The 22,012-nt window shown below is 34.0% G+C and overlaps 4 protein-coding genes across 9 annotated transcripts; 2 read left to right on the top strand and 2 right to left on the bottom strand.

The window, feature by feature from the left end:
* Positions 1-3,371: 3,371 nt before the first annotated feature.
* On the top strand, positions 3,372-6,719 carry AT5G57340 (ras guanine nucleotide exchange factor Q-like protein). 2 transcript variants are annotated; one of them, NM_125116.3, is made up of 3 exons: positions 3,372-3,886; positions 5,495-5,736; positions 6,039-6,719. In NM_125116.3, the coding sequence occupies exons 2-3, from the start codon at positions 5,497-5,499 to the stop codon at positions 6,513-6,515; spliced, it is 717 nt and encodes a 238-aa protein (NP_568853.1). In that variant the 5' UTR covers positions 3,372-3,886; positions 5,495-5,496; the 3' UTR covers positions 6,516-6,719. The 2 variants fall into 2 exon arrangements, with proteins under 2 accessions (NP_568853.1, NP_974951.1); NM_203222.2 differs by having other exon boundaries at positions 3,372-5,736.
* On the bottom strand, positions 6,712-8,170 carry AT5G57345 (uncharacterized protein). The gene is made up of 3 exons (NM_125117.4): positions 7,851-8,170; positions 7,593-7,763; positions 6,712-7,220 (listed from the first exon to the last, which is right to left on the bottom strand). The coding sequence occupies exons 1-3, from the start codon at positions 8,006-8,008 to the stop codon at positions 6,983-6,985; spliced, it is 567 nt and encodes a 188-aa protein (NP_568854.1). The 5' UTR covers positions 8,009-8,170; the 3' UTR covers positions 6,712-6,982.
* A 124-nt stretch (positions 8,171-8,294) lies between these two features.
* On the bottom strand, positions 8,295-14,103 carry HA3 (H[+]-ATPase 3). Of its 4 annotated transcripts, none has more exons than NM_125118.3 (17): positions 13,960-14,103; positions 13,758-13,815; positions 12,627-12,746; positions 12,308-12,544; positions 11,325-12,086; positions 11,092-11,214; positions 10,907-11,011; positions 10,670-10,814; positions 10,430-10,594; positions 10,096-10,334; positions 9,968-10,000; positions 9,800-9,881; positions 9,559-9,719; positions 9,313-9,486; positions 9,059-9,241; positions 8,792-8,973; positions 8,299-8,722 (listed from the first exon to the last, which is right to left on the bottom strand). In NM_125118.3, the coding sequence occupies exons 2-17, from the start codon at positions 13,800-13,802 to the stop codon at positions 8,629-8,631; spliced, it is 2,850 nt and encodes a 949-aa protein (NP_200545.1). In that variant the 5' UTR covers positions 13,803-13,815; positions 13,960-14,103; the 3' UTR covers positions 8,299-8,628. The 4 variants fall into 4 exon arrangements, with proteins under 4 accessions (NP_001331203.1, NP_200545.1, NP_001331204.1 ...); NM_001345259.1 differs by having other exon boundaries at positions 8,300-8,722; positions 13,758-13,856; positions 13,960-14,000; NM_001203630.1 differs by having other exon boundaries at positions 8,300-8,722; positions 13,758-13,809; positions 13,960-13,993.
* Positions 14,104-18,740: 4,637 nt separating this feature from the next.
* On the top strand, positions 18,741-22,011 carry ZTL (Galactose oxidase/kelch repeat superfamily protein). 2 transcript variants are annotated; one of them, NM_001161311.1, is made up of 3 exons: positions 18,848-19,262; positions 20,093-21,636; positions 21,745-22,011. In NM_001161311.1, exons 1-3 carry the CDS (start codon positions 19,018-19,020, stop codon positions 21,834-21,836), a joined length of 1,881 nt encoding a protein of 626 aa, NP_001154783.1. In that variant the 5' UTR covers positions 18,848-19,017; the 3' UTR covers positions 21,837-22,011. The 2 variants fall into 2 exon arrangements, with proteins under 2 accessions (NP_568855.1, NP_001154783.1); NM_125119.4 differs by having other exon boundaries at positions 18,741-19,262; positions 20,093-22,011.
* Position 22,012: the final 1 nt, after the last annotated feature.

Genomic DNA, 22,012 nt, shown 5'->3' on the forward strand with positions numbered 1-22,012 from the left:
AGTTCGATTTCTTTGCAAACAAACTCGTTGCATGTTGCGTTATTTGGATTTTGATCTTTTGTGTCATTGTGTGGTATCTATTATATTATCTAATATTGATGACCGGATATCGGATACTAATAAAATTATAGTTACAGTTATTTATTTTAATTTTTTAAGGAAATATATAGATAAAATATACAAGATTATAGGTATATTATATAGATTATGCTGTTCATAATTCATAAGTTCGTTATGTAAATAATATGCAAAATAAAAAAATAAAAATGTGGATGTGTCATGTGTGTATAGTCACTATAGTGGGGTAGGAATTAGGACCCAGAATGTACGTTAGAAAGGCTACAACGCGTGCTTACTCTTTTTCTTATTATTATTACAAAATTTAATCCCAAATCTATCTCTCTCTCTCTCTTTGCTTCCACATGCCGTCACTTCACTTTTATTAACTCCCTTATTAACAATATTCACATCATATCATAATATATGACCAAATCACCACTTGTTTTCACTGTTTTTTACTTTAGCGATAAGTTTCATGAATTATCATCATTATTCTCACATAACATGATTTTTAGTTAGGAGATCATAAAGTCATTATATGATTCAAATATCTTTACTTTACTAGTGATATCAAAGAAAATGTTATTAAATCAGGTTAATTCAAATGCGTTTTTGTTGTGAGCTACTTCATGTTTTGAAGAAATCAAATATTTTTAAATGATTTCCATTTTTTTAATAGTTAATTGTTTAGGTATAACAACAATTAAAAAATGTCATTCATATTACGACCAAACAAATTTGTTATTCATATATATATCACCCATGTCTTTTGTTATTGGTCTGTTCTTTTAATATTGTCTAATATGCGGCGGACAAAACTGATATGATTTTCTCTGATTCTTTCTCTTTTCATTAAATTTCACGTAATACAATCAAAAATTATTAGGTAAAGCTATATAAATGTATTATTTAACAAACCAAAAAGCTAAAAAGGAGGTAAGAATAATAATAATTATATACAGGGTATAAAAACATTTATCTCAATCGCATATTAAAATATCTACATACAAAACTTTGTAAGTATGGGTCGATATATGACCATGTATACACAGAATCAACAGACAATAATTCATGTGATGTACTACTATTCGAAATTTAAATGTTGACCTGCACATTCAAACTTTGGAACTCTAAATAAATCTGATTTCATTATATTTAAGCAAAGCAATTATCGTGTGTCGGTAATTACTGCTAAGTACTTGTACTTGATATCATATAATGTTTGGTTTCGAGTTTAGGATATAATTAATTATTCGAAATGACTCTTTCTCGTTTCCTTCTTGCTTCTCGTTTCACATGGCTCCGCCTAATCCAGCCAGCTCTTTTTTCTCTACAATAATTAGACTAAATCGTTTTCTTACAATTACAAATTTAATAAGATACGCATGCATCCGCGGAAGGAATCATTTCATTTTTCTATTACAAAAATATTGACCGCAGATCAATACTAAATCGTTTTCTTAATTGTTTGATTGTTTAATATTAACATACACTAATCTTTTTGGGATCTGGATTTAAGGACGGTAATAGCAAACCACGATCGATGAGATGTGTTTCTTAATGCACCGGCAATTAGTTGAAAGATTGGTGAGATCTATGAACTCCAAAATAAAATATTAGTATATACTTCACTTATCCCATATCTATTGATTAGATTCACTGAAAACACATTTCTATCGTTACAGTTTTAGCGATAGATTATGTATTGATGAACTTTAGACAAAATTATAAGTTCTTTCGTTGCAACATATTCGGTACTTTATGATAGAAGACTTTTTATCAAGACTAAGATTTTCTGTCCTTTTTTTTTTTTTTCTCTGTCTAAAATCTAAAAAATTACGATAAGTCGGTGCCTAATTCATTACCTGCAGTTAAACTGGTGATAGAATTAATTTGATACAATTATCTTTAAGTGATTAGTGAAATTAAAGAGTAATATAACCACATTTAGGTCCAATAATTCAAGTATAATTACGATAAGTCGGTGCGTAATCGAAGCCCCATGTTAGCACGAGATTTCTTTGAGAGGAGAAAACGAAACAAGTAGAAGACAAGCAACATTAAAGTATAGAAAAAAATATCTTTTAGTTAATTAGTACTATTATAAAACTTAAAACCACTTAAATCATGTGCTGATAATTTGTTTTTAGAGGGTTATTTAATTTGGAATCTTATGAACAAACTTAAATTCTATTTCTAGGGTTTTGTTATGGATCCTCTTTGTCATTGGCCATGGAATTATTATTTAAGTGATGCATGACTTGTAGATCACTGTTATTAGGTAATCTAAGGGTTTTCATCGGTTAACGATCGGTCTTGAATTATACATTACGTGCATATTTTTGTGGACGAAATTTTTTATTACCAACCTAAACGTATTTGGTGTTACCAATTCAAAATAATGTCAAAAGTCTTAACGAATAATTCATTCACATGTCAGGTAAATTCATTTCAACACTAGACTAACATATACTATGAATCTAGGTTTTAGAATCTCCGAAAATATCAACCAATTAATGTTACAGAAAAATTGAAGACATGAAAAAGAAAATTTAATAATTGTTAAAACTGCTAACAAGTGATATGCTATAAGAGGATCTATCTCATTAAACTTGGTGTCAGATAAAAATGATAATCATGGGATATTTTGGGAATGGTTGGATAATACCAGTACGGATGTCGATGATGGAGAATATGTACGTTAAAATATACAAATTGATAAAAGAATTTATAGAAAAGGGAATCATTTGAATTTCTAAAAGTAATACAGAAAACAAATCGCCATTTTTTTCTTACAGACACAAAAGATACAAGCTTTGTCTTCAATTGGTAGTTAATATAATATTTATTTGTTTTTTTATATGGTTACATGCATATCTTGATCATGTCCAGTGAGGACTTGTCTTGAATATATTGGCTAAAAATAACATTTTCTGTATTATTTTATTGTTCATCATTTGTCCAAATCCTCTTGATCTTCTCGATTTAATATTATATCAACACACCCAATTATTTCAAACCCCCACTTATATGTATAAACCAAAAATTATACATAATATACAAAATCTACTTCCATAAGACTTAGGATTCTATATTTTATCAGTAACACTTAATATGTAAATTCTTGAACATATTAATATATCAATCTTTTGAGTTAATACTACAGCATGGTAAGATACTAAGATCTTTTCTTTTACTATTTCATATAGTGGCATTTATATTAATGATTTTTTTTTAAAAACATCACCTTCTCAGAGAATAAAGGACTCTCAAGTAAGAGATTAAAATATTACATACTAGTAAATCCACAAGAATTATATAAAATTAGCTATTGTTTTGTCTGTCTGTTAGAGAGAGAACAATTAGATGGACATACAAAGCTAATTTAGCATATGAAAACCTCTCAGCTTTTTCCTTGCCTCCTTCCTTCACAAATATCACAGCCTGTCAAAATTAGCCTTTAAGAACTATTTAACTTCCATCACTATATATTATTTGTTTATTAATCCTTTTTAATTTAAGCATTTCCTTAGCTGTGAATACCCCATTATCCCTCTCTCCTTCTCTTTCCTTTCTCTCTGAATATCTCTCTATCTCTTCTTCCACACAGCTTTAGTCCTATATTTGATTGTTGACAAAACAAAGCCTATAGTAATCTCTCAGCTATTGGATTATGCTTTGAAGCTAAATTGGTAAAGAAGCATATAGTAAGGTAAGTGTGCGTCTTGAAGAATTTCTCTTAAGTGAGTTTTGTGGCATGAGTATAGAACATGTGATCAATGAGCTTCTTTGGAGAAAATCACAGCTTGACCACTCTTCTTTTCAGGTAATTTATATAGAATTTCTTTATATGTATTCGTGTATATATGTCCATAAACAGATTCCGGATATTGCTGGTGCTTTCTATTTAGATAGATATATTTTCTATATATGTATGTGTGTGACTGCGTATAAGGAAAAAAGTCACAAATTTGGCTTTTTTCAGTTGATTGAAATTTTAATACCTCAAGTGTATAGAGAGAGCTAAAATAATTTTTTGATAGCGAAATAGATATTTTGTCTAGAAATATACACACATACATTAGGAAAAAAAAAAGAACGTTTTCTTTTAACCAATTTTATTGTCCTTGTCTTATCCTATTGGGTATCTAATTTGGTTCTCTACAATTATAGCTAAATAGACATGATCTTTTCATGTCTTTGTGTACTTGTGAGCGTGTGTATAATAGATACGTAAGTACATGTGTCACATATATTTATATTTATTTATTTATATGTTTTAGAAAAAAAGATAGGAAACAAGTATAAGTGGAAATTTAGGTGATATAGTCCTCTCCGCATGAATGCGAAAACATAATGAACGATGTGACCAATTTATATACATTATGTAATTAATTCCAATTTTAATAGAAAAGAAACTTAGGTGATACAGTCTTCCTCGCATGATCATCAATTTACACTAAATAGTTAAAATTCCTATTTGTTGACTTTAAATTGACTGCTCGACCAGTGTTTGTTGTTGCTTTTTTCCATGTCTCTATGACTCTATCTTATTATGTTAATCATTCTCATATCTTTAACTTTAACCCACAAAAAAAAAATCATTCTCAAATTCTAAATAAGTCATGCTTATCCATAGAAAAGGAAACAAAATCGACAACTTGTTTTTTTTCCAACCTTCACCACATATTTTATATTTCTTGCAATTTTACAACTCAAATCATTCTATTTTAAACTTTAGTAGAGAAAATGATATTATTGTACTATACCGCATCAATTATTTCACTGATTTGAAAATAAAGTATTATTTCCGAATGCTTACTGCAGAAGATATCCTATCTAAGTATTTTTACATCAATATTTTACTATAACACAAGAGATAATTTAGATATTTTGAATTGGTTATGAATGTGGATAAATTCAAATAGAAAAGCTTTGTAATGTTATCTTACTAAAACAAGCCGTGTCTAGTGTTGTCATGCTTGGCTCTACTTCGATTTGATCTGACTAATTAGCTAATTGAAAATAATTAATCATCTTCCATCTCTATGATTAATAACAATAATAAAGAAATAAAATCATAAATCCAACAATTTGTGGTCTAACTAGTTCTATCCATTGATTTAGTGAACATAAAGACATTTGATTCGATTTAAAAAAAAAAAAAATACTTGGCTTTAAGACAAAACACCATGAGATAGAGAATCTAATCAAATTCAAAAGTGTGTCCCACTAGTCAACCTTCTTTTGTCTATAAACCCCTCACTTCACGAACTAGTGGCTTCTGACGATTACTCCATCAATTTCATACTCACATGTATACATACACATACACACAACACTCACTCACATATACAATTTAAGTAGAGTTAGGGTTTTCTAATGTGTTTCATCACTCATCAAATGGTTATGAAACTATATGACTACGTTTCAGGCATGGGAACAAAGATCGTTGAGCGAATTACTACAAACCAAAGTGGCTTAAAGAGTGTTGATCATAGTGGGTTCATCAGATTTGTTGTTAATGGTCGACAAGAATCGTCAAAGGAGACGTTGACAGACGAGGAAGAAGAAGGAGTTTTTATTTTAAGGTCAATGGATAGGTTTCTTGAAAAGCAAAATGCTGAATCCATCAGACATACAATGCAAGCCCAAGAAGATATTTTTAAGCAACAGGTACGTTATACTTGCATATATATATATATATATATATTCATCATCATATGGATTTGGTCTTTCAAACAGGAAATATTTAAATTTATGCTTTCCTTCGAGCCTAATTACATTTTAAGCAGCTTGTCGGTTTTTGAAAAGGATGATATATCAGTTTAACGAATTAAGAAATGAATGATTTAGTTAGTTTTTTTCAATCGGTTGTCTTTTACTTTAGTTTAGATTCTTGGACCGATTCAGGTTATCCATAGCAAATTAGCTTTAAATTAATAATTATCCATAGCATAACAAAGTGATAATCGCAGGTACGAGAGCTACATAGAGTATATAATACACAGAAAATGATGATGACTCAACTCAAACATAGAAGCCAATATTGGACTGTTAACAACAAAGACCAACCCGGTTCAAGAGAGAGAACCGGAAGTTGTTCAGGCATAGACCTCGAAAATGTGGTTAGAGCAACACAAACGACGACGGATCATATCGAAGAGAGCGAACTCGAATTGACATTGAGCATTGGATTGTCTTCTTCATCTACTACTATGACCACGACAACGAACAAGGACATGGACTACTCGTCAACAACGTCAATGAGATCATCATCGGATAATTGTAATAATCAGAGCAATAATAATCTATATAATAACAGCAATAATAACCAAGAAAGTAGCGGACCAAACACGCCTATGAGCAGCTCAAGTACGACGTCGTTGGATCGAGAGAAGAAGAGACCTCATTGGCTCTTTCAAGGACTTAGTATTAACCGAACCTCTTCTTGATTTTTGTTAATTCACTGACTCTTTCTTTTTTCTTCTTCGTCTTCTTCTTGATTTTTTTATTTTCTTTTTGTATCTGATTTATCGTTATTATTATTTACGAGATTTACTGATTTCACTTTTAGCTAGGTCTAATTATTCTTCTTCGTTAACACTGATAAACCATTGACAAAATATACCAATGTTTTCTTTATATTTGGTTGCTTAAAGAATTTATTTTCACTTGCTTTCGGAGACCAATGAGGTCATACACTAGAACCTAAAATATAAAGAATGAAGGAAAAACAGAGAAAATTTGTATATAAATTTAGTATTTGGAGGTGTTTTCAAATTGCCTCTATTAACTTTAAGATGGGTCTTTAGTTACTTATTTCAAGATTTCCACATATATCCGTCTTCTTCCATCATATTTTTTTACACAAAATCGTATGTATGACTATTGTTACATAAGCCTCTCTCCGTTTTCTCCTCTAATAGTCGTCTTCGTCATCTTCATCATTTCTTGATCGGAAAAAGTTTCTAGCGACGGCTGAAGCGGCTCCAAAAAACATGAAGAGAAGTAGGAGGTCAAAGCCACCGCCAACACCTACTGCCACCGCAGGACCAGGGGCAAAAAAGGAAAACGGTGACCATCCGTAACCTCCGTAACCATATCCATAGCCACCGATCAAAGGTGGTGCAACCTGAGGATTCACGTAGATGTTGGTCCTGCGAAAACAAAGCTGCGTTTAGAATGCAAAGGTACTAACTACTAAGACTAAAGTCGTGATTATATAATGCAAACAGAAAAGCCTAATGCATTGAATCAAGTTATTAGTGTTGGTCGTTGGGGTATCTTGGATTCGAATTGTAATTATGGGGTTCAAAATATAAAGTGTAATAGAAAATTATAAGAGGCTTAAAGTTTACTAATGGGCTTTAATGTGGATATGAGGCTGCTAAAAGCCCATACATGGAGTCTCTTGTAAGAAATCTCAATTAAGGTCTTAATTTAAATATATACTTTTTTCGCCAGTATTTTAATCATATACATATTAAATAATTAAAATCGAGATTAGAGCTTCAAGTAAAAAATTTTACCTTGATCGATTGTTAATTCTGGGAGGAGGACGAGGAGCTGAAGACCGAAACGCTTGACCGCCGATTCTTCCACCGCTTTTGGCCGCAAACGCATCCCCAACACTTCCCAAAGCCAAAACGCCAACCGCTAGCGTCGCGATTGCCAACTTCGCCAGCTGATTTTCATTTTTCCTAATCAATAGATAAATAAAAGATTGAATAAGACCAAACCCGAGTTTAGAATCGGAAAAAAATTTTCTAAAGGTAAATAAAAATTACCGAGAAGAATCAGTTTCGTCGTCGTGGTGTGAAGATTTACAACAGATTGAATTAGGACGAGTGAGGTTAACATTGGATTTGGGTTTAAAACTGTGTTGGAAACTGAAATTGTTTGACAAAAAGCTTTGTCGTGAAGAAGCTATGGCGGCGAAATACATTTTTGTTTTGTTTCTGGTGATTTGGTCTAAAGCTCTTTTTTCTCTGTTAAAGATCCTTCTCGTCTTCTTGGTTTTGTTTTTGTAGCTCTGGGTTTGTGATAAAATGCTTGCCACGTGGATTATAACTAGTGGCCTACTCAAGAACACACATGTATTCCACGGATTAATGATATCCACGGATCAAATCGGTCTGACGAAATTAATCGAACCGGTTATTCATCTAACCGGACCTAAATCTGCTTTTGGTTTAATTAGAAGATATTTTAAGTAGTAAAGATGATATCATCTCATAAGAAAATTGAAAGGTGAATTTATAAATATTGTTATGTTCACATAATATCCAAAAACAATATCTATTGAACTTTTATAAAACATAAACGTATTAAACCTATGATATTAGTATCTTCTCTTTTTTATTCAAGAGAGGGGAAACAAAAACACATGGTTATAATTAAAGTCTAAAACCATGAATAAGGAAGGAAGAAAAACCCCAGGAGTTTAGAGGAACTTAACATACACAGAAAAAAAACCTTATTCTCTTGTTATAAAATCATCATCATTATCATCTCTTAAACAAAAGGATCTTCTTCTTCCTTAATCATCTTCTTGTTAAATCTTTATTAAACGGTGTAGTGACCAGCTGTCTCAATGTCTAGTCCCTTTAGCTTCACCACTGACTCTACATGTCCTTTAAGCGTATGAAGTTCCCTAAGCCTGTAAACAAAAACCCTAACGTTAACTTCTCTCACAAGAAACCGAAATTACTTTTTACAAATCATTTACCTTGCGATCTCAGCTCGTCTCTTGGCTTGATTTGCAATCTCAGACAGTTCTCTGTAACCACCTCTCTCCGGGACAACGTTGGCTGTTTCAGTGTTCTGAAGACCGTGTAAAGTCCTTTGTGCATGAGCCCATTGTGCTTCCCTCTCCTCTATTCCATAGTTTTGCTTAGTGGTAAACGCAGTCTGTTTTTTCAAAGACACAGAGAGATTTTGTTTAAGTCTTAAAATCACATTTCAGAAGAAGAACTAAGAAGAAAGCAAAACGTACCCTGTTGTCAATGATATTCTTCCAGGCTGTTCCGGCTAGTATGTAACGGATTGCGAATTTCATTATGTCTAATGGAAAGTAGAAGACAATACTGTAAAGCCAGATTACTCCAGCCCATCCCCATCCTATTCCTTTGATTCTTGCAAATTCCCAATTACCGTAAACCGCAATAGCCGTTGCAATCTACAAGGTCAAAGTTTATGAATCAATCATTCAAGAGAGTTTATAATCAATCAAGAAGATACAATGCTTACCAATTGTGCTACCCAGAAAGCAATTAGCAAGAAATATCCAGGTCGTTCTGTAAAAGACCAGCTTCTAGATCGAGTGACGAATATAAGAGCTTGGCTCACAATACTGACTTGTAAGTATAAAGCAGACATCATCTCATGTTCACTGCCTCTCAAGTCTCTCACGTGGAATGTTCTCTATAGGAAACAAACAAAGTTAATGCTTGTGTGACAAGGAATCTAAAGAGAGGTTGTTTATATGTTACATACCGGGAAGAAATCGGTTTTGTATGCGGCCCAGAAGAAAACAACAGTCATTATAGCCATGTAGCCTCCAAGAACAACGCCGGTTGCGAAGATTTCTTTGAGTTTCCAGCTATCTGGTGTTGGAGAAGGCTTGACTCTGTCCTTTGAGATAGTCATGATGGTTCCTGTTGCGTAAGTTAATGATGTGTTAGTCGATTAGAGCCAAAATTTAGAGAGAGCTTTTAAAGAGAAGAAAAAAACTCACCATCGTTTAATATAGCAATGATCAAAACCATGAATGGTGAAAAGTCGAACTTCCATATTAGAGCAATGAGCATAAACCCAAACTGTGAAAAGGCACAAAGTGAGAAATCATATAGAAAAAGAGATTATTTGATGATATTCAAGAATACATACAAGATTGATTACTTACCACTATACGAATGGTAATTGAGACTGCATATATCTGTTTAAAGGAACATTTAAAAACACCATGAGAACAAGTTATCATGGTGTAAAGATTCTAAAAAGGTTATGGTTTAAGATTAAGAGAACACTCACTGTGTAGTTCTTCATTCTCTGGAAGATGGCTCTACTGGTTAGAACCGCGCTGATGATCACACTGAGACCTGGCTCGGTGAGGACAATATCAGAAGCACCTCGTGCAGCGTCAGTTGCATCCGCCACAGCGATACCTATATCCGCTTTCTTCAATGCTGGAGCGTCATTCACTCCATCTCCAGTCATACCACAGATATGCTTCCTTTCTTGCAACTTCTTCACAATTTCGTATTTGTGCTCTGAATGAATTTGGTAAAGAAAAAAAAGAGACCAAATGTTACAGAGAGAAGAGCAAGTTTGTGTTTGTGGAAACAAAAATGGCTCTTAAACAAACCTGGGAAGACTCCAGCAAAGCCATCAGCTTTCTCAATCAAATCCTCAACAGGAATGTGAGCCATGGCTTCGTCTTTGTGTTTACCGAGTAAAGAAGAGGATGGGTACATGTTTGATCCCATTCCAAGTCTACGTCCTGTCTCTTTCGCAATAGCAAGTTGATCACCTATAAAACCATTGGAAACATTAGTAAGAAATTCGGTGTTTTCGCTATAGCGAAGAGTAATGTTTAGATATAAACCAGTAATCATCTTGACATTGACACCGAGGTCTAGAGCTCTTCTAATGGTTTCGGCACTATCATGTCTTGGAGGATCAAACAGAGGCAACACACCAACAAATTCCCATGGACTACCAGAGCTTTCTTTTGTTTTCTCTGGTACAGTCTGAAACATAGACACACAAAATTTACATTAAACTCTCTCTCTCTTTTTCCTTCTTCCTATAACTTGTTACAAAATGTAAGATTTCTTCTCACCTGTCTTGAAACAGCTAATGACCTAAGTCCACGCTCAGCGTACTTATCGATTGTAGAGTGGACTCTCTTCCTCAGATCAGCTCTCGCGTTACAGAGATCAAGAATCTGAAATCATCAAAGAATCAGTTTTTTTAAGAAGTCACAACACTTAACTTAGCTTAAGAACCAAAATCAGTTTTAGTTACCTGCTCGGGAGCTCCTTTGCTTACTCGGTGCCAGTTTCCGTTGCTGTCGATAAACGTCAAAGCGGTTCGCTTATCAACTGGATTGAATGGTAGGAAGTGAATCTCTCTGATTCCAGCTCTTGCCTGAAAGAAACAAACAATGAGAAACAGAACAGAACATTTTCTTCAAGAAACAAAACAGAGGAAAAAACAGAATTTTAAAACAGAGGAAAAAACAGAGTTATATATATTACCTCTTTTGGATCAGCGAGCATTCCAACCATAGCAGCATCAATAGCATCTTGGTTCTCAACTCTTGAAGCTCTAGCAGCAAAAAGCAAAACTTCATCTTTCTCAACGCCTTTACAATAAACCTCAATAAGATTCTTGTCAACACTAAGCTTGTTTAGCGTGAGAGTCCCGGTTTTATCGCTGCACAGAACATCCATACCAGCCATTTCTTCAATGGCGGTCATTCGTTTTGTGATAGCTCCTTGTTGAGACAACTTGTGAGATCCAATAGCCATTGTGACAGACAAGACAGTAGGCATTGCAATGGGGATACCACCAATCAAAAGAACAAGAAGATTGTCGATTCCGTCTCTGTAGTGTCTGCGCTGGATCGGATACATGACAACGATCTCAATCGCAATACCAACAGCTATGGAACATATGCAGAAGTTTCCAATCGCCGTAAGAACTTTCTGGAAATGTCCAACTTGGTTTGTGCTGTCGACTAGATGAGCCGCTTTACCGAAGAAAGTATGGACTCCAGTGGCTATCACAACCGCTTCAATCTCACCTTGCTTGCAGGTAGAACCGGAGAAAACTTCTTCCCCTGGACCTTTCGTTGCGGGAAGAGATTCTCCGGTCAAAGCAGATTGGTCGACTTTTAAAGGATCACCTTCAAGAAGACGTGCATCAGCAGGAATGATGTCACCAAGCTTGATGCTCACAATATCTCCAGGAACAAGAATAGAAGCTTCTTGCTCTGACCATTTGCCATCTCTTAGAACCTGGTCATAACAAAACAAATATTATTAAAAGCTTGTAATGAAATTATATGTAAACCAATTACTTATGCCAAACATTTTCAAGTTAGACAACTACTAGGTGCTAAGAATCTAATTATGTAACATAGTTAAACTCGCGTAATTCGTATGCCAAGTATACAGTAAACATACACGTAAATGCTAATGCAAAGAGGAGTATTTGAAGGGAGTTTATAAAGAGGGACCTTAGTTTTGGGAGCAAGACCAGCCATAAGAGCAGCAGCAGCATTTCCAGCATTGTTTTCTTCGACAAAACTGATAGTTGAATTGATAACCAAAAGACAAACGATACCGACAAAATCTTGCCAATCCGGTGGCTTTCCACCGCCATTAGCCAAGGCAATAGCCATGATTGCAGCTGCTTCCATGACCCAAGAGAGAGGGTTCCACATAAAACCCAAGAACTTGAGTAACTTGCTTTCCTATTTATTGAAACCACCATTACATAGTTAGTGACTTAGCTCATGTATGATGACTTTGATAATGGTTAAAACCAAACTATACCTTCTTCTCCTCGAGTTTGTTGGGGCCAAAGATCTGGAGTCTGTTTTCTCCTTCTGCTCCAGATAAACCTTCTCTGCTGCATTTCAACTGCTGGAACACTTCCTCAATAGGTATTTTCTCCTGCAATATAATATGAACACGATGTTAGACTAATTCAAATGGTGTTCAATAATTATGTATCTCCTACACCAATAAACAACCAAGTATGTTTTTATCTGTAGTACATCTTTTTTACAGATACAAATGTTAACCTTTTACAGTACTAAAAAAAGCAAAAAAAAAGAAAAAAATATAAGCATGCAAATTAATAGATAATCAAGATTATAATTATTTATCAAAGCATAAAAATATTAGATGACCAAAATTATGGAATGTTCTGTAGCTGTCGATGTCAGAGAATCTAAGGTGGGACCACAAGGCCTTGTACTTTAATTCGCTTATATAATAAGCCTAAAGGCCCAATAAGGCCCATTGTAACGGAAGATGTATTGATAGGGGCAAATCTGTCTATATAACATGGTATCTTAAATTGAGTCCAGAAAATCAGGTGAAGATTGAAGTTTAGTTTTATCTAGGGAAGTGATTAACCGATTGATAAGGCGATATTCCATGAGTATGAAAAATCCAAAAACGTAGTAATTGAAAACAGAATTGACTAAAACTTCTCTAAGAAATCTCAAAGTATACTCATTAAGATAGATCATGTGAAAGTAGAGAGTACTACTAATGTAATTACTTTTGCTTTATTTGGAAACAACTTTTACATAATTGTAACTAAATTTCTGGTGACTGCAAATTGTTTTAAATTAGTGCAGTTGCAAAATCTAATAAAAAAATAAATAAAGAAAAAGTAATTTTGAAAAAAAAGCAGAAAAACTGAAATAATTATGATAATATTAACACTTTTTCATGGATTCTTTTCTCATCGAAATCAAACAATAAAAATCTCATGCTAAAACATGAAGTCAATAGTTCAACGATGATGTAACGAGATTTGTGTACAACCCTAATTTGATCGAATCGTTAAGTAAAAAACAAAACCAAACTAAACTTTCCTCTCGTATATTCATTAAACAAGTTAAACAAACGAAACAAAAAAATATATACAGAGTAAAAAGAAGAAATCCATACCAAATCAACATTCTCGTTCACGATATCCTCGAGGCCACTCGCCATCTTCTCTCTGTGCCTTCGTTCAAAACCAAAAAATCGTTAAAACTTTGCACAAAACTGCGGAAGAACGAAGCAAATAAAGTAATGATAATGAAGATATATTCGAGACTTTAGAAAAAGAAGAAGAACAGAGAAAGAGATAATTCAAAGAGAAACGAACCAGATTCTTCGGAAAAAAGAGAGCAAGTGAAGGTGGACTACGTTAGGCTATTTGGTGGCTCTCTATTTATATGCCTCTCGTAACTATGCGACGTCGGTTTAGGTCACCCCATTTTTTTTATTCCCAGTCCAAGTCGAAAATATTTTATTCTGGAAAAATTATCATCTCTTTTTTTTTTTTTTTTTGTTAATTGAAGTATTATCGTCTTGTCAAGGAGGAAAGATTTAATATCATCACTTTGACTTGTTATGTCATTAAATATTAATTCATTGAGATTTCAAATTTGAGCTCTGTTAGTGAAGTTCACTGAGTAGGACAGTTTTGTCATATCATGTCCTATAGTATATCTCTCTCAATTTATTAAAAGGTTTCTTCTGTTTGTTGTCAAATAAAATTTTATTAATACAAAAGAGAAAGTCTTAATTCTACCTATGAGAAACCAACTACACCATTCAATATCATTAATTTACTATAGATATGTAATTTATCAAAAAACAAATAAATAGATTTCCTTAAAACTATTATATTATTTAATTTCTTTCAAGATTATTATGATAAACCTAAATTTAAATCATAAAATAATTTATGATTACTTTATTGAAAATTTCAGATTTTAAGCGTCTTTGATTATTTTTTTAATTACCTTGAGATCTTAAAAGATATATATTTTAGTATGACAACTTTTTACTTCCAATGATATATGGTTAAAAAAAATTAAAATATATCTAAACTGCCGTTAAAATGGTTGTTGTTGACTTGATGAAAACAGCTAACGGCGTTATTTTCTGGTAAAGGTGCTACTGTGCTAGTCATATTTTACGGTGATGGACCTGATGGTTCTGTTACTAACTTTAGTTACCATCAATGGTAAAAATCAGATGCTACAATAATATCCTGACACGTGTACATTCCTTTAGCTAGTATCGCGGAAGTGTAAAAAGACCGATTCTTGAAAATAATAAAATTGCATTTAAAGCTTTCAGTAGATTTATAGACAAACAAGGAAAAACAAAATAACCTTTTAGTAAATTTTCTTTGCTCTGACATGTACCAGAAAAAGAGAGGGTTAATGACATACGTTTATCTTTTTTTGTCAACGGTGTGAAGCATAAGATTATTCTTTTCTTCATAAATGGACAATCAATATACATAATTGTGTTCATATAAAACAAATCTATTTGAAAGTTTTTGTTGAATTCGGTTCCATATATGTGTAAGAAAAAGCATAAACGTTATTTAAGATCAATAAAGTTCTTATAGACAAATGAAAAATGCAACTTGTGGAATAACACTTGTTACTTTTTTATTAGTGAATCGATATGATCCAAACGTATATATAAACCGTCTACAATATATATTAATTTTCATTTATAGAAGTTGACTTGTTATTTCACAGTATTTTTCACTTTTGACGGTTTGAATCGCAAGCATTGGTAGTATAGTTACATCTATTTCGTCAGTCCGAGAGATTTTACTTGCTATATTGTCCATATATATGTTCTATTTAATTTAGTCTGTTTTTACTCATAGATGCTCTCAAAACTTTATAATGATATGTTTTTACTCATAACTCATGTTCAAAACTTTATAATTATATGTTTTACTCATAACTCATGTTCAAAACTTGTCTCTTTTTCTGTTTAAGTGCTTAGTGCACATCTGCCTACATAACAATCACGCATGTTTACACATAGAAATTGTGTTCAAAACTAAAGGGTTTTTCTCTATAGTAATATTTCTCTTTAACGTTTATCCCTAGGCCCTAGCAAGTAATATTTCTTTTCAATATGTAGGTATTCTACTTAGTTTAGATACAAATATAATTATGAAAAAGAATTAGAAATAAGTTGGATGGTGGGGACAGATTACGCAGCGTTGCAACATATGTAACGTGAAATGATGGTTCGTACAACCTCACGTACACAATCCACTCAAAGTGACGTAGTGTCTTTGGACTTTGCCTTCGATGCATCTCATGTTCTCCTGGTCCCACGATCCTACCTCAATTTTAGATCACACAAACCCATCCCAATTGCTTCATAAAGGTTGTTAGTTTTAGTAAACACACTCAAAAGTGTTGAAATTATAATATTACATATTTTGCTCAAAAAGAGCTAAGGCTTTTTAAATGTACAAACAAATTCTCTTTTGTTATATATTTCTAGATTTGTCTACTTTAAACGTATGATGTGTTTAACACTTCTTTCAACAATATACGTGTATGAATAAACATGTTTTCGACATTCCACTTATGTCAATATCAACACATAATTTTATGGCTAAGCAGTAACCACCAGCTGCTGTGTAAAATCACACTTTAAAAAAGTTTCTTTAGCCTACATCTCTACGATCATGATGCATTGGCAATAACAAGATGACAACAAATTTTACAAAACAATTCTCATACCATGTGGCTTAAGAGAAAAGGCCAGCGAATTTATTCGAACCCAACATATATAGTGAAGATGTCTTTTTCAATCTCTTTTTTTAACAAGTATACTTTTTTTTTTTGGTAAATTTCTTTTAGTGAATTTACTTTCATCTTGAATCATTCTTTTTATTTTCAATTCAGTTTTGTTGATAATAGATTTTCATGAACGAACAAGGTTCTAAGAGATAATAATAATAAAGGGGGAAACAAAACACATGATAATAAGAATCTAATAAACAAGAGAAAAAAGAGAGGTGATGAATAAATGTAGAAGTCGAATCATACAAGAGGTGCTTGTTGGAAGGTCGTTGGACCAACGCTTATTGTGATATTCATGTTCGTATTCTCTATGTAGGTTTTTCTTTATATCTTCCCAGCATATACGTAGTTATTTAAGTTTCTTAGAAAATTACTATACATTGAATATCTGAAACAATTAATCATGATATTATGGAATTTTTTTTCTTTCAAAATTTGTATAAAGAAAAAGGAATTTTATAGTGGGGGCATTTTAGCATCTCGTCGAAGATATGAATGAATAGAGAATTTTGCAAAGTGTAAAGAAAACAACCGACCAAACCCACTTGTTCTCTCACGTCCTTTTTATGTGTTAAATTGTCATACACAAAAAAAATATTTACAATTATAATTTTTCTAAAGTCTTTAATGTCAAAATTATATGATCTATTTATATCAGTAATACAAATGTAAATCGCTATATTTTATATTTTTGTTAAAAACTAAATACCATAATTTAAAAGAAATATTTTCTTTTTCTTTTTATTTGCGAAGATATTGTTTAGTCGTATGGCATTGTATTAGTTACTTACTTAGTAGTTTTACAGAACGAGGTGAAGAATGTCGGAAAAAAGAAAGAGGTGACGAAGAATTTTGACCAATTTGCTACTTTGTAAGGGAAATATAATACAAAAAAATTGTATTTAGCATCATTACAAACAATTTCTCCATTTTGTTTTAACTTTTACTATCAATTTTATTATTTTTATACGAAACTTATAATTAATAACACGAGGTAAGCCTGTTTTGTTAAATTGAGTATGTCAATTCATTTCATGAGATAATAACCTTCAAATAAAGTTCATAAGATAGTTGCCCCATATCGGTAACTTAGGCTTATAAAACAGTCTTATTATTGGTGATATAAAACAGTACTTAACTACTTATATATAAGTACTTACAACTTATTCTTATTATTGTTGATATAAAACACTAAAGTTGGGTTAAATCTTAATTCCAATTCAGCTGTTTGATGTTGGTTTAAAAGTCTGTTTGCACCTATGATTCTATGATATACCGAACCGATTCGATTAACCAGTAGTTACGAGAAGTTATTTGTTTCAACTAACTATCTATTGATTTGATGTAACTAGTTTGGTCCTCTGCGTATAAAAGGAACATTACAGAAGAGATTAAATGATAGGCAATTGATAATTGAGACGGTTCAAGAAAAGATTTAGCAACCAACAACCTTAACAAATTTTCATTTACGTAACTATAATTATAGATCTTGCTATTTTTCCATTTTATGGCGTCTTCTTATTACGAAACTCATACTATTCAGTCACATAATCTCATTTACTGGACTATAATGGGCTTTATTGTAATGGGCTTTATTGTAAGACATGAGCCCACAAATTTGGAAAGTAATAAGCTTCAGCTCAGCTAAAGAGAGTCTAAAAACCAAAGGGAAAAATGTCATTAAAATCCCCAACTTATTGAAAAAGTTGATTTAAATCCTCAACTTCCAACGAAACGAAATAAATATCAAACTTTTGTTGATTTTCCAAATAAATACCAAATTTTGGTTGACTTTCCAAATAAATATCAAACTTTTGTTCGAGTAGCCATATTAAGTATGACATTAACAGACCCTGTTATTAGAGTCCATTTTTTGTTAACAGACTCGTTAATTGAAAACGACAATATTCCCTATAACAATAAAACAACGTCGTTATGTCATAAATGCTCAATTAAATCCCAATTTCAAATCATATGAAGATTTAGGGTTAGAATTTTGCTTGATTTGGAGATTTAAGATTGGATTTGGGAATTTAATTCGGTCGTTATAATAAAACGAGGTCGCTTTCTTGTTATAGGAAACAATAACGTTTTAAATTAACGGATCTGTTAACAGAAAATTAACTCCGTGAACGCAATATGTTAATCTACTTAATATTATACCTAATATGACCATATATACGAAAGTTTGGTATTTATTTGGAAAGTCAACAAAAATTTGATATTTATTTCGTTTAGTTGGAAGTTGATAATTTAAATCAACTTTTTCAATAAGTTGGAGATTTTAATGACATTTTTCCCAAAAATCAAGGGGAGTTTTATGGTTTTATCTACTTGACCCGACAGAGAAATCCGGACCCGGATAAAATCCGACCCGTTCGAATGAACTCATACGGCCGAGATTTTTCCACCAAACTCGACGGTTACCACTCGTTTCTTTGTCCACCATCTTCTCTCTCTCTCTCTCTCAACCCCCGAAAATCTCCTTTTCCCAAAATTTTCCGATTATCTCACGCCGGATTGTTTTTCAATCGCCGTCTTCATAATCTCCGGCGACTGAAATCAGTCTGGTAACTATTTGAATTTTCATGGAGTGGGACAGTGGTTCCGATCTAAGCGCCGATGATGCTTCGTCACTGGCGGATGATGAAGAGGGAGGTCTTTTTCCCGGAGGTGGACCAATTCCATATCCCGTTGGGAATTTGCTTCACACGGCGCCTTGTGGATTCGTTGTTACTGATGCCGTTGAGCCGGACCAACCTATTATATATGTCAACACCGTCTTCGAAATGGTTACAGGGTATCGTGCTGAGGAAGTTCTCGGAGGAAATTGGTTAGTTGTTTTTTTGTTATCTTTGTGATTAGTGTTCTAATTGATGCGAGGAATTTCTATTTTTGGTTATTGGCTCACTTTACCAAATTTTGGCTACTTGGTGGAGTTTGATTAAGGTCCGTTTAGTTTGAGGATAGGTGAGGAATGTTTGTGATGATGGTAATCTGAAGGACACTCTATTGATCACTAGATTTAGTATGGATGGATACTTTGGTGGAGAGAAAACAAAGATATGTCTATTGTTAGATAATCATTAGAGTCTCTGCCAAATGGCAGAGAAGACTCAGTGGAGTCTCTGTGTGTGCCTAAGTATTCTCTGCCTTCAGATGTTTATTCAGTGATTGTAGTTTTCATATTAATCGAGCTCTCATGGCTGTTTTTGAGCTGTTTCAGCTGCTCCGCATGTTAAGGAAACTTGAAAGTGTATATAGATGCCGAGATAAAGCGAGCTATCCCTGTGTAGTTTCTCGGGGTCGTAGCGAACACAATAAATTCTTTACAATGTTGATGTGCAGTGAACCAGTGAAAAGGCTAAGTCCAATGCGTTTAGTTGTGTGTTAGTTTTCCATGAGAGAAGTGCTAGTAGCTTCCTTTATTAATAAGCTTTGATCTTACAGGAGGAGCTGATCAGTTCAAATAGTTGTTATTCTTGAACAGAATGAAAATCTGGTTAGGTTATAATTATGCTTGTTTGGTGTATTTGTTTTTTTTTTCAGTCTCTACATGCACGGCCAAATATTTTGTCTATTGCTTTTCCGCATCAGTAAGTTGGAGATAAATTTTGTTTTTGGTCTTATATTGTTTCTTAATTAATTTCTCGGATTCTGCAGCCGCTTCTTGCAATGTAGAGGACCGTTTGCTAAAAGAAGGCATCCATTAGTTGACTCTATGGTTGTTTCCGAGATAAGAAAATGTATTGATGAGGGCATTGAATTTCAAGGCGAGTTGTTGAACTTTAGGAAAGATGGATCTCCGTTGATGAATAGATTGCGGTTGACTCCTATTTATGGAGACGATGATACTATTACCCATATAATTGGAATCCAGTTCTTTATCGAGACAGACATTGACCTTGGACCTGTTCTTGGATCTTCAACAAAAGAAAAGTCAATTGATGGGATATACTCAGCTTTAGCTGCTGGGGAGCGGAATGTTTCCCGAGGAATGTGTGGGTTATTCCAGCTGAGTGACGAGGTTGTGTCTATGAAGATATTGTCACGCCTGACACCAAGAGACGTTGCATCTGTTAGCTCTGTGTGCCGCAGGCTATATGTGCTGACAAAGAATGAGGATCTTTGGCGAAGGGTTTGTCAGAATGCATGGGGAAGTGAAACAACACGGGTATTAGAGACTGTTCCTGGTGCTAAAAGACTCGGTTGGGGCCGCTTGGCTAGAGAACTGACCACCCTTGAAGCTGCAGCTTGGAGAAAACTTTCGGTTGGAGGTTCTGTTGAGCCTTCTCGCTGTAATTTTAGTGCTTGTGCTGTCGGGAACAGAGTTGTTCTGTTTGGAGGAGAAGGTGTGAATATGCAGCCTATGAATGATACCTTTGTTTTAGATCTGAATTCTGATTACCCTGAATGGCAACATGTCAAAGTGAGCTCCCCTCCTCCAGGACGCTGGGGCCACACGCTCACTTGTGTAAATGGCTCCAATCTGGTTGTATTTGGTGGCTGTGGTCAGCAAGGTTTGCTGAACGATGTGTTTGTCTTGAATCTCGATGCTAAGCCGCCTACTTGGAGGGAAATTTCGGGTTTGGCTCCGCCTCTACCAAGATCATGGCACAGCTCATGCACCCTTGACGGAACCAAACTGATAGTCTCTGGAGGCTGTGCAGATTCCGGCGTTCTTCTAAGTGACACGTTCCTCCTCGACCTTTCAATAGAGAAACCAGTGTGGAGAGAGATTCCAGCTGCCTGGACTCCGCCTTCCCGGTTAGGCCACACACTATCGGTTTATGGAGGAAGAAAGATCTTGATGTTTGGTGGTCTTGCTAAGAGCGGGCCTTTGAAATTCCGTTCGAGTGATGTCTTCACAATGGATCTAAGCGAAGAGGAGCCTTGTTGGAGGTGTGTGACCGGTAGCGGAATGCCTGGAGCAGGAAACCCAGGAGGAGTAGCACCACCACCAAGGCTAGATCACGTTGCAGTTAACCTCCCTGGAGGCAGAATCTTGATATTTGGCGGCTCAGTGGCAGGGCTTCACTCAGCGTCTCAGCTTTATCTACTTGACCCAACGGAGGACAAACCGACTTGGAGAATACTAAACATTCCAGGAAGACCGCCTCGGTTTGCTTGGGGACATGGCACTTGTGTTGTGGGAGGAACACGAGCGATAGTGCTAGGTGGTCAGACCGGAGAAGAATGGATGCTAAGTGAGCTACACGAATTATCACTAGCGAGCTATCTCACGTAACCAAAGAGAGCCTATGTATGAAAGAGAACCCAGCCATAGAAGAAGATGAAAAAGGGTTCTCGGTTAGGATACTGGAGCTTTAGGGGAGAGCGACTCAGTGGTGGGACTTTGGTACTGCTCATATTTTTTAAGTCCTTCTTCTTCTTTCTTCCTCATTAGGAGGACTTTTAGTGCTTATATAATATATATAGTGAAAATGTCATCTCTCTCTTTCTCTCTGTAGTGCTTGTTTCTGTTGTTCTCTTTGAAGTTTGAGAAGTGCATTTGTGTTCATATTCTGTAAATTTTATTTATGATTACAAACTTTAATAAGATCCTTTCTCTTCTTATGCTAT

This window comes from Arabidopsis thaliana, chromosome 5 (genome assembly GCF_000001735.4).
Source record: "Arabidopsis thaliana chromosome 5, partial sequence".
Lineage (NCBI taxonomy): Eukaryota > Viridiplantae > Streptophyta > Magnoliopsida > Brassicales > Brassicaceae > Arabidopsis > Arabidopsis thaliana.

What these genes read in the sequence shown, in the direction of transcription:
- HA3 (NM_125118.3), bottom strand. Translation starts at nt 13,802, where the DNA reads ATGGCGAGTGGCCTCGAGGATATCGTGAACGAGAATGTTGATTTG. An exon ending in TGAACGAGAATGTTGATTTG is followed by an intron (nt 12,747 to 13,757) that starts GTATGGATTTCT and finishes ATTATATTGCAG; the next exon opens with GAGAAAATACCTATTGAGGA. An exon ending in CATTGCTATATTAAACGATG is followed by an intron (nt 9,720 to 9,799) that starts GTGAGTTTTTTT and finishes CTTACGCAACAG; the next exon opens with GAACCATCATGACTATCTCA.
- AT5G57340 (NM_203222.2), top strand. Translation starts at nt 5,443, where the DNA reads ATGTGTTTCATCACTCATCAAATGGTTATGAAACTATATGACTACGTT. An exon ending in AAGATATTTTTAAGCAACAG is followed by an intron (nt 5,737 to 6,038) that starts GTACGTTATACT and finishes TGATAATCGCAG; the next exon opens with GTACGAGAGCTACATAGAGT.
- ZTL (NM_001161311.1), top strand. Translation starts at nt 19,018, where the DNA reads ATGGAGTGGGACAGTGGTTCCGATCTAAGCGCCGATGATGCTTCGTCA. An exon ending in GAAGTTCTCGGAGGAAATTG is followed by an intron (nt 19,263 to 20,092) that starts GTTAGTTGTTTT and finishes CGGATTCTGCAG; the next exon opens with CCGCTTCTTGCAATGTAGAG. An exon ending in CGGAGAAGAATGGATGCTAA is followed by an intron (nt 21,637 to 21,744) that starts GTGAGCTACACG and finishes GTTCTCGGTTAG; the next exon opens with GATACTGGAGCTTTAGGGGA.
- AT5G57345 (NM_125117.4), bottom strand. Translation starts at nt 8,008, where the DNA reads ATGTATTTCGCCGCCATAGCTTCTTCACGACAAAGCTTTTTGTCAAAC. An exon ending in GACGAAACTGATTCTTCTCG is followed by an intron (nt 7,764 to 7,850) that starts GTAATTTTTATT and finishes TCTATTGATTAG; the next exon opens with GAAAAATGAAAATCAGCTGG. An exon ending in AGAATTAACAATCGATCAAG is followed by an intron (nt 7,221 to 7,592) that starts GTAAAATTTTTT and finishes TTGTTTTCGCAG; the next exon opens with GACCAACATCTACGTGAATC.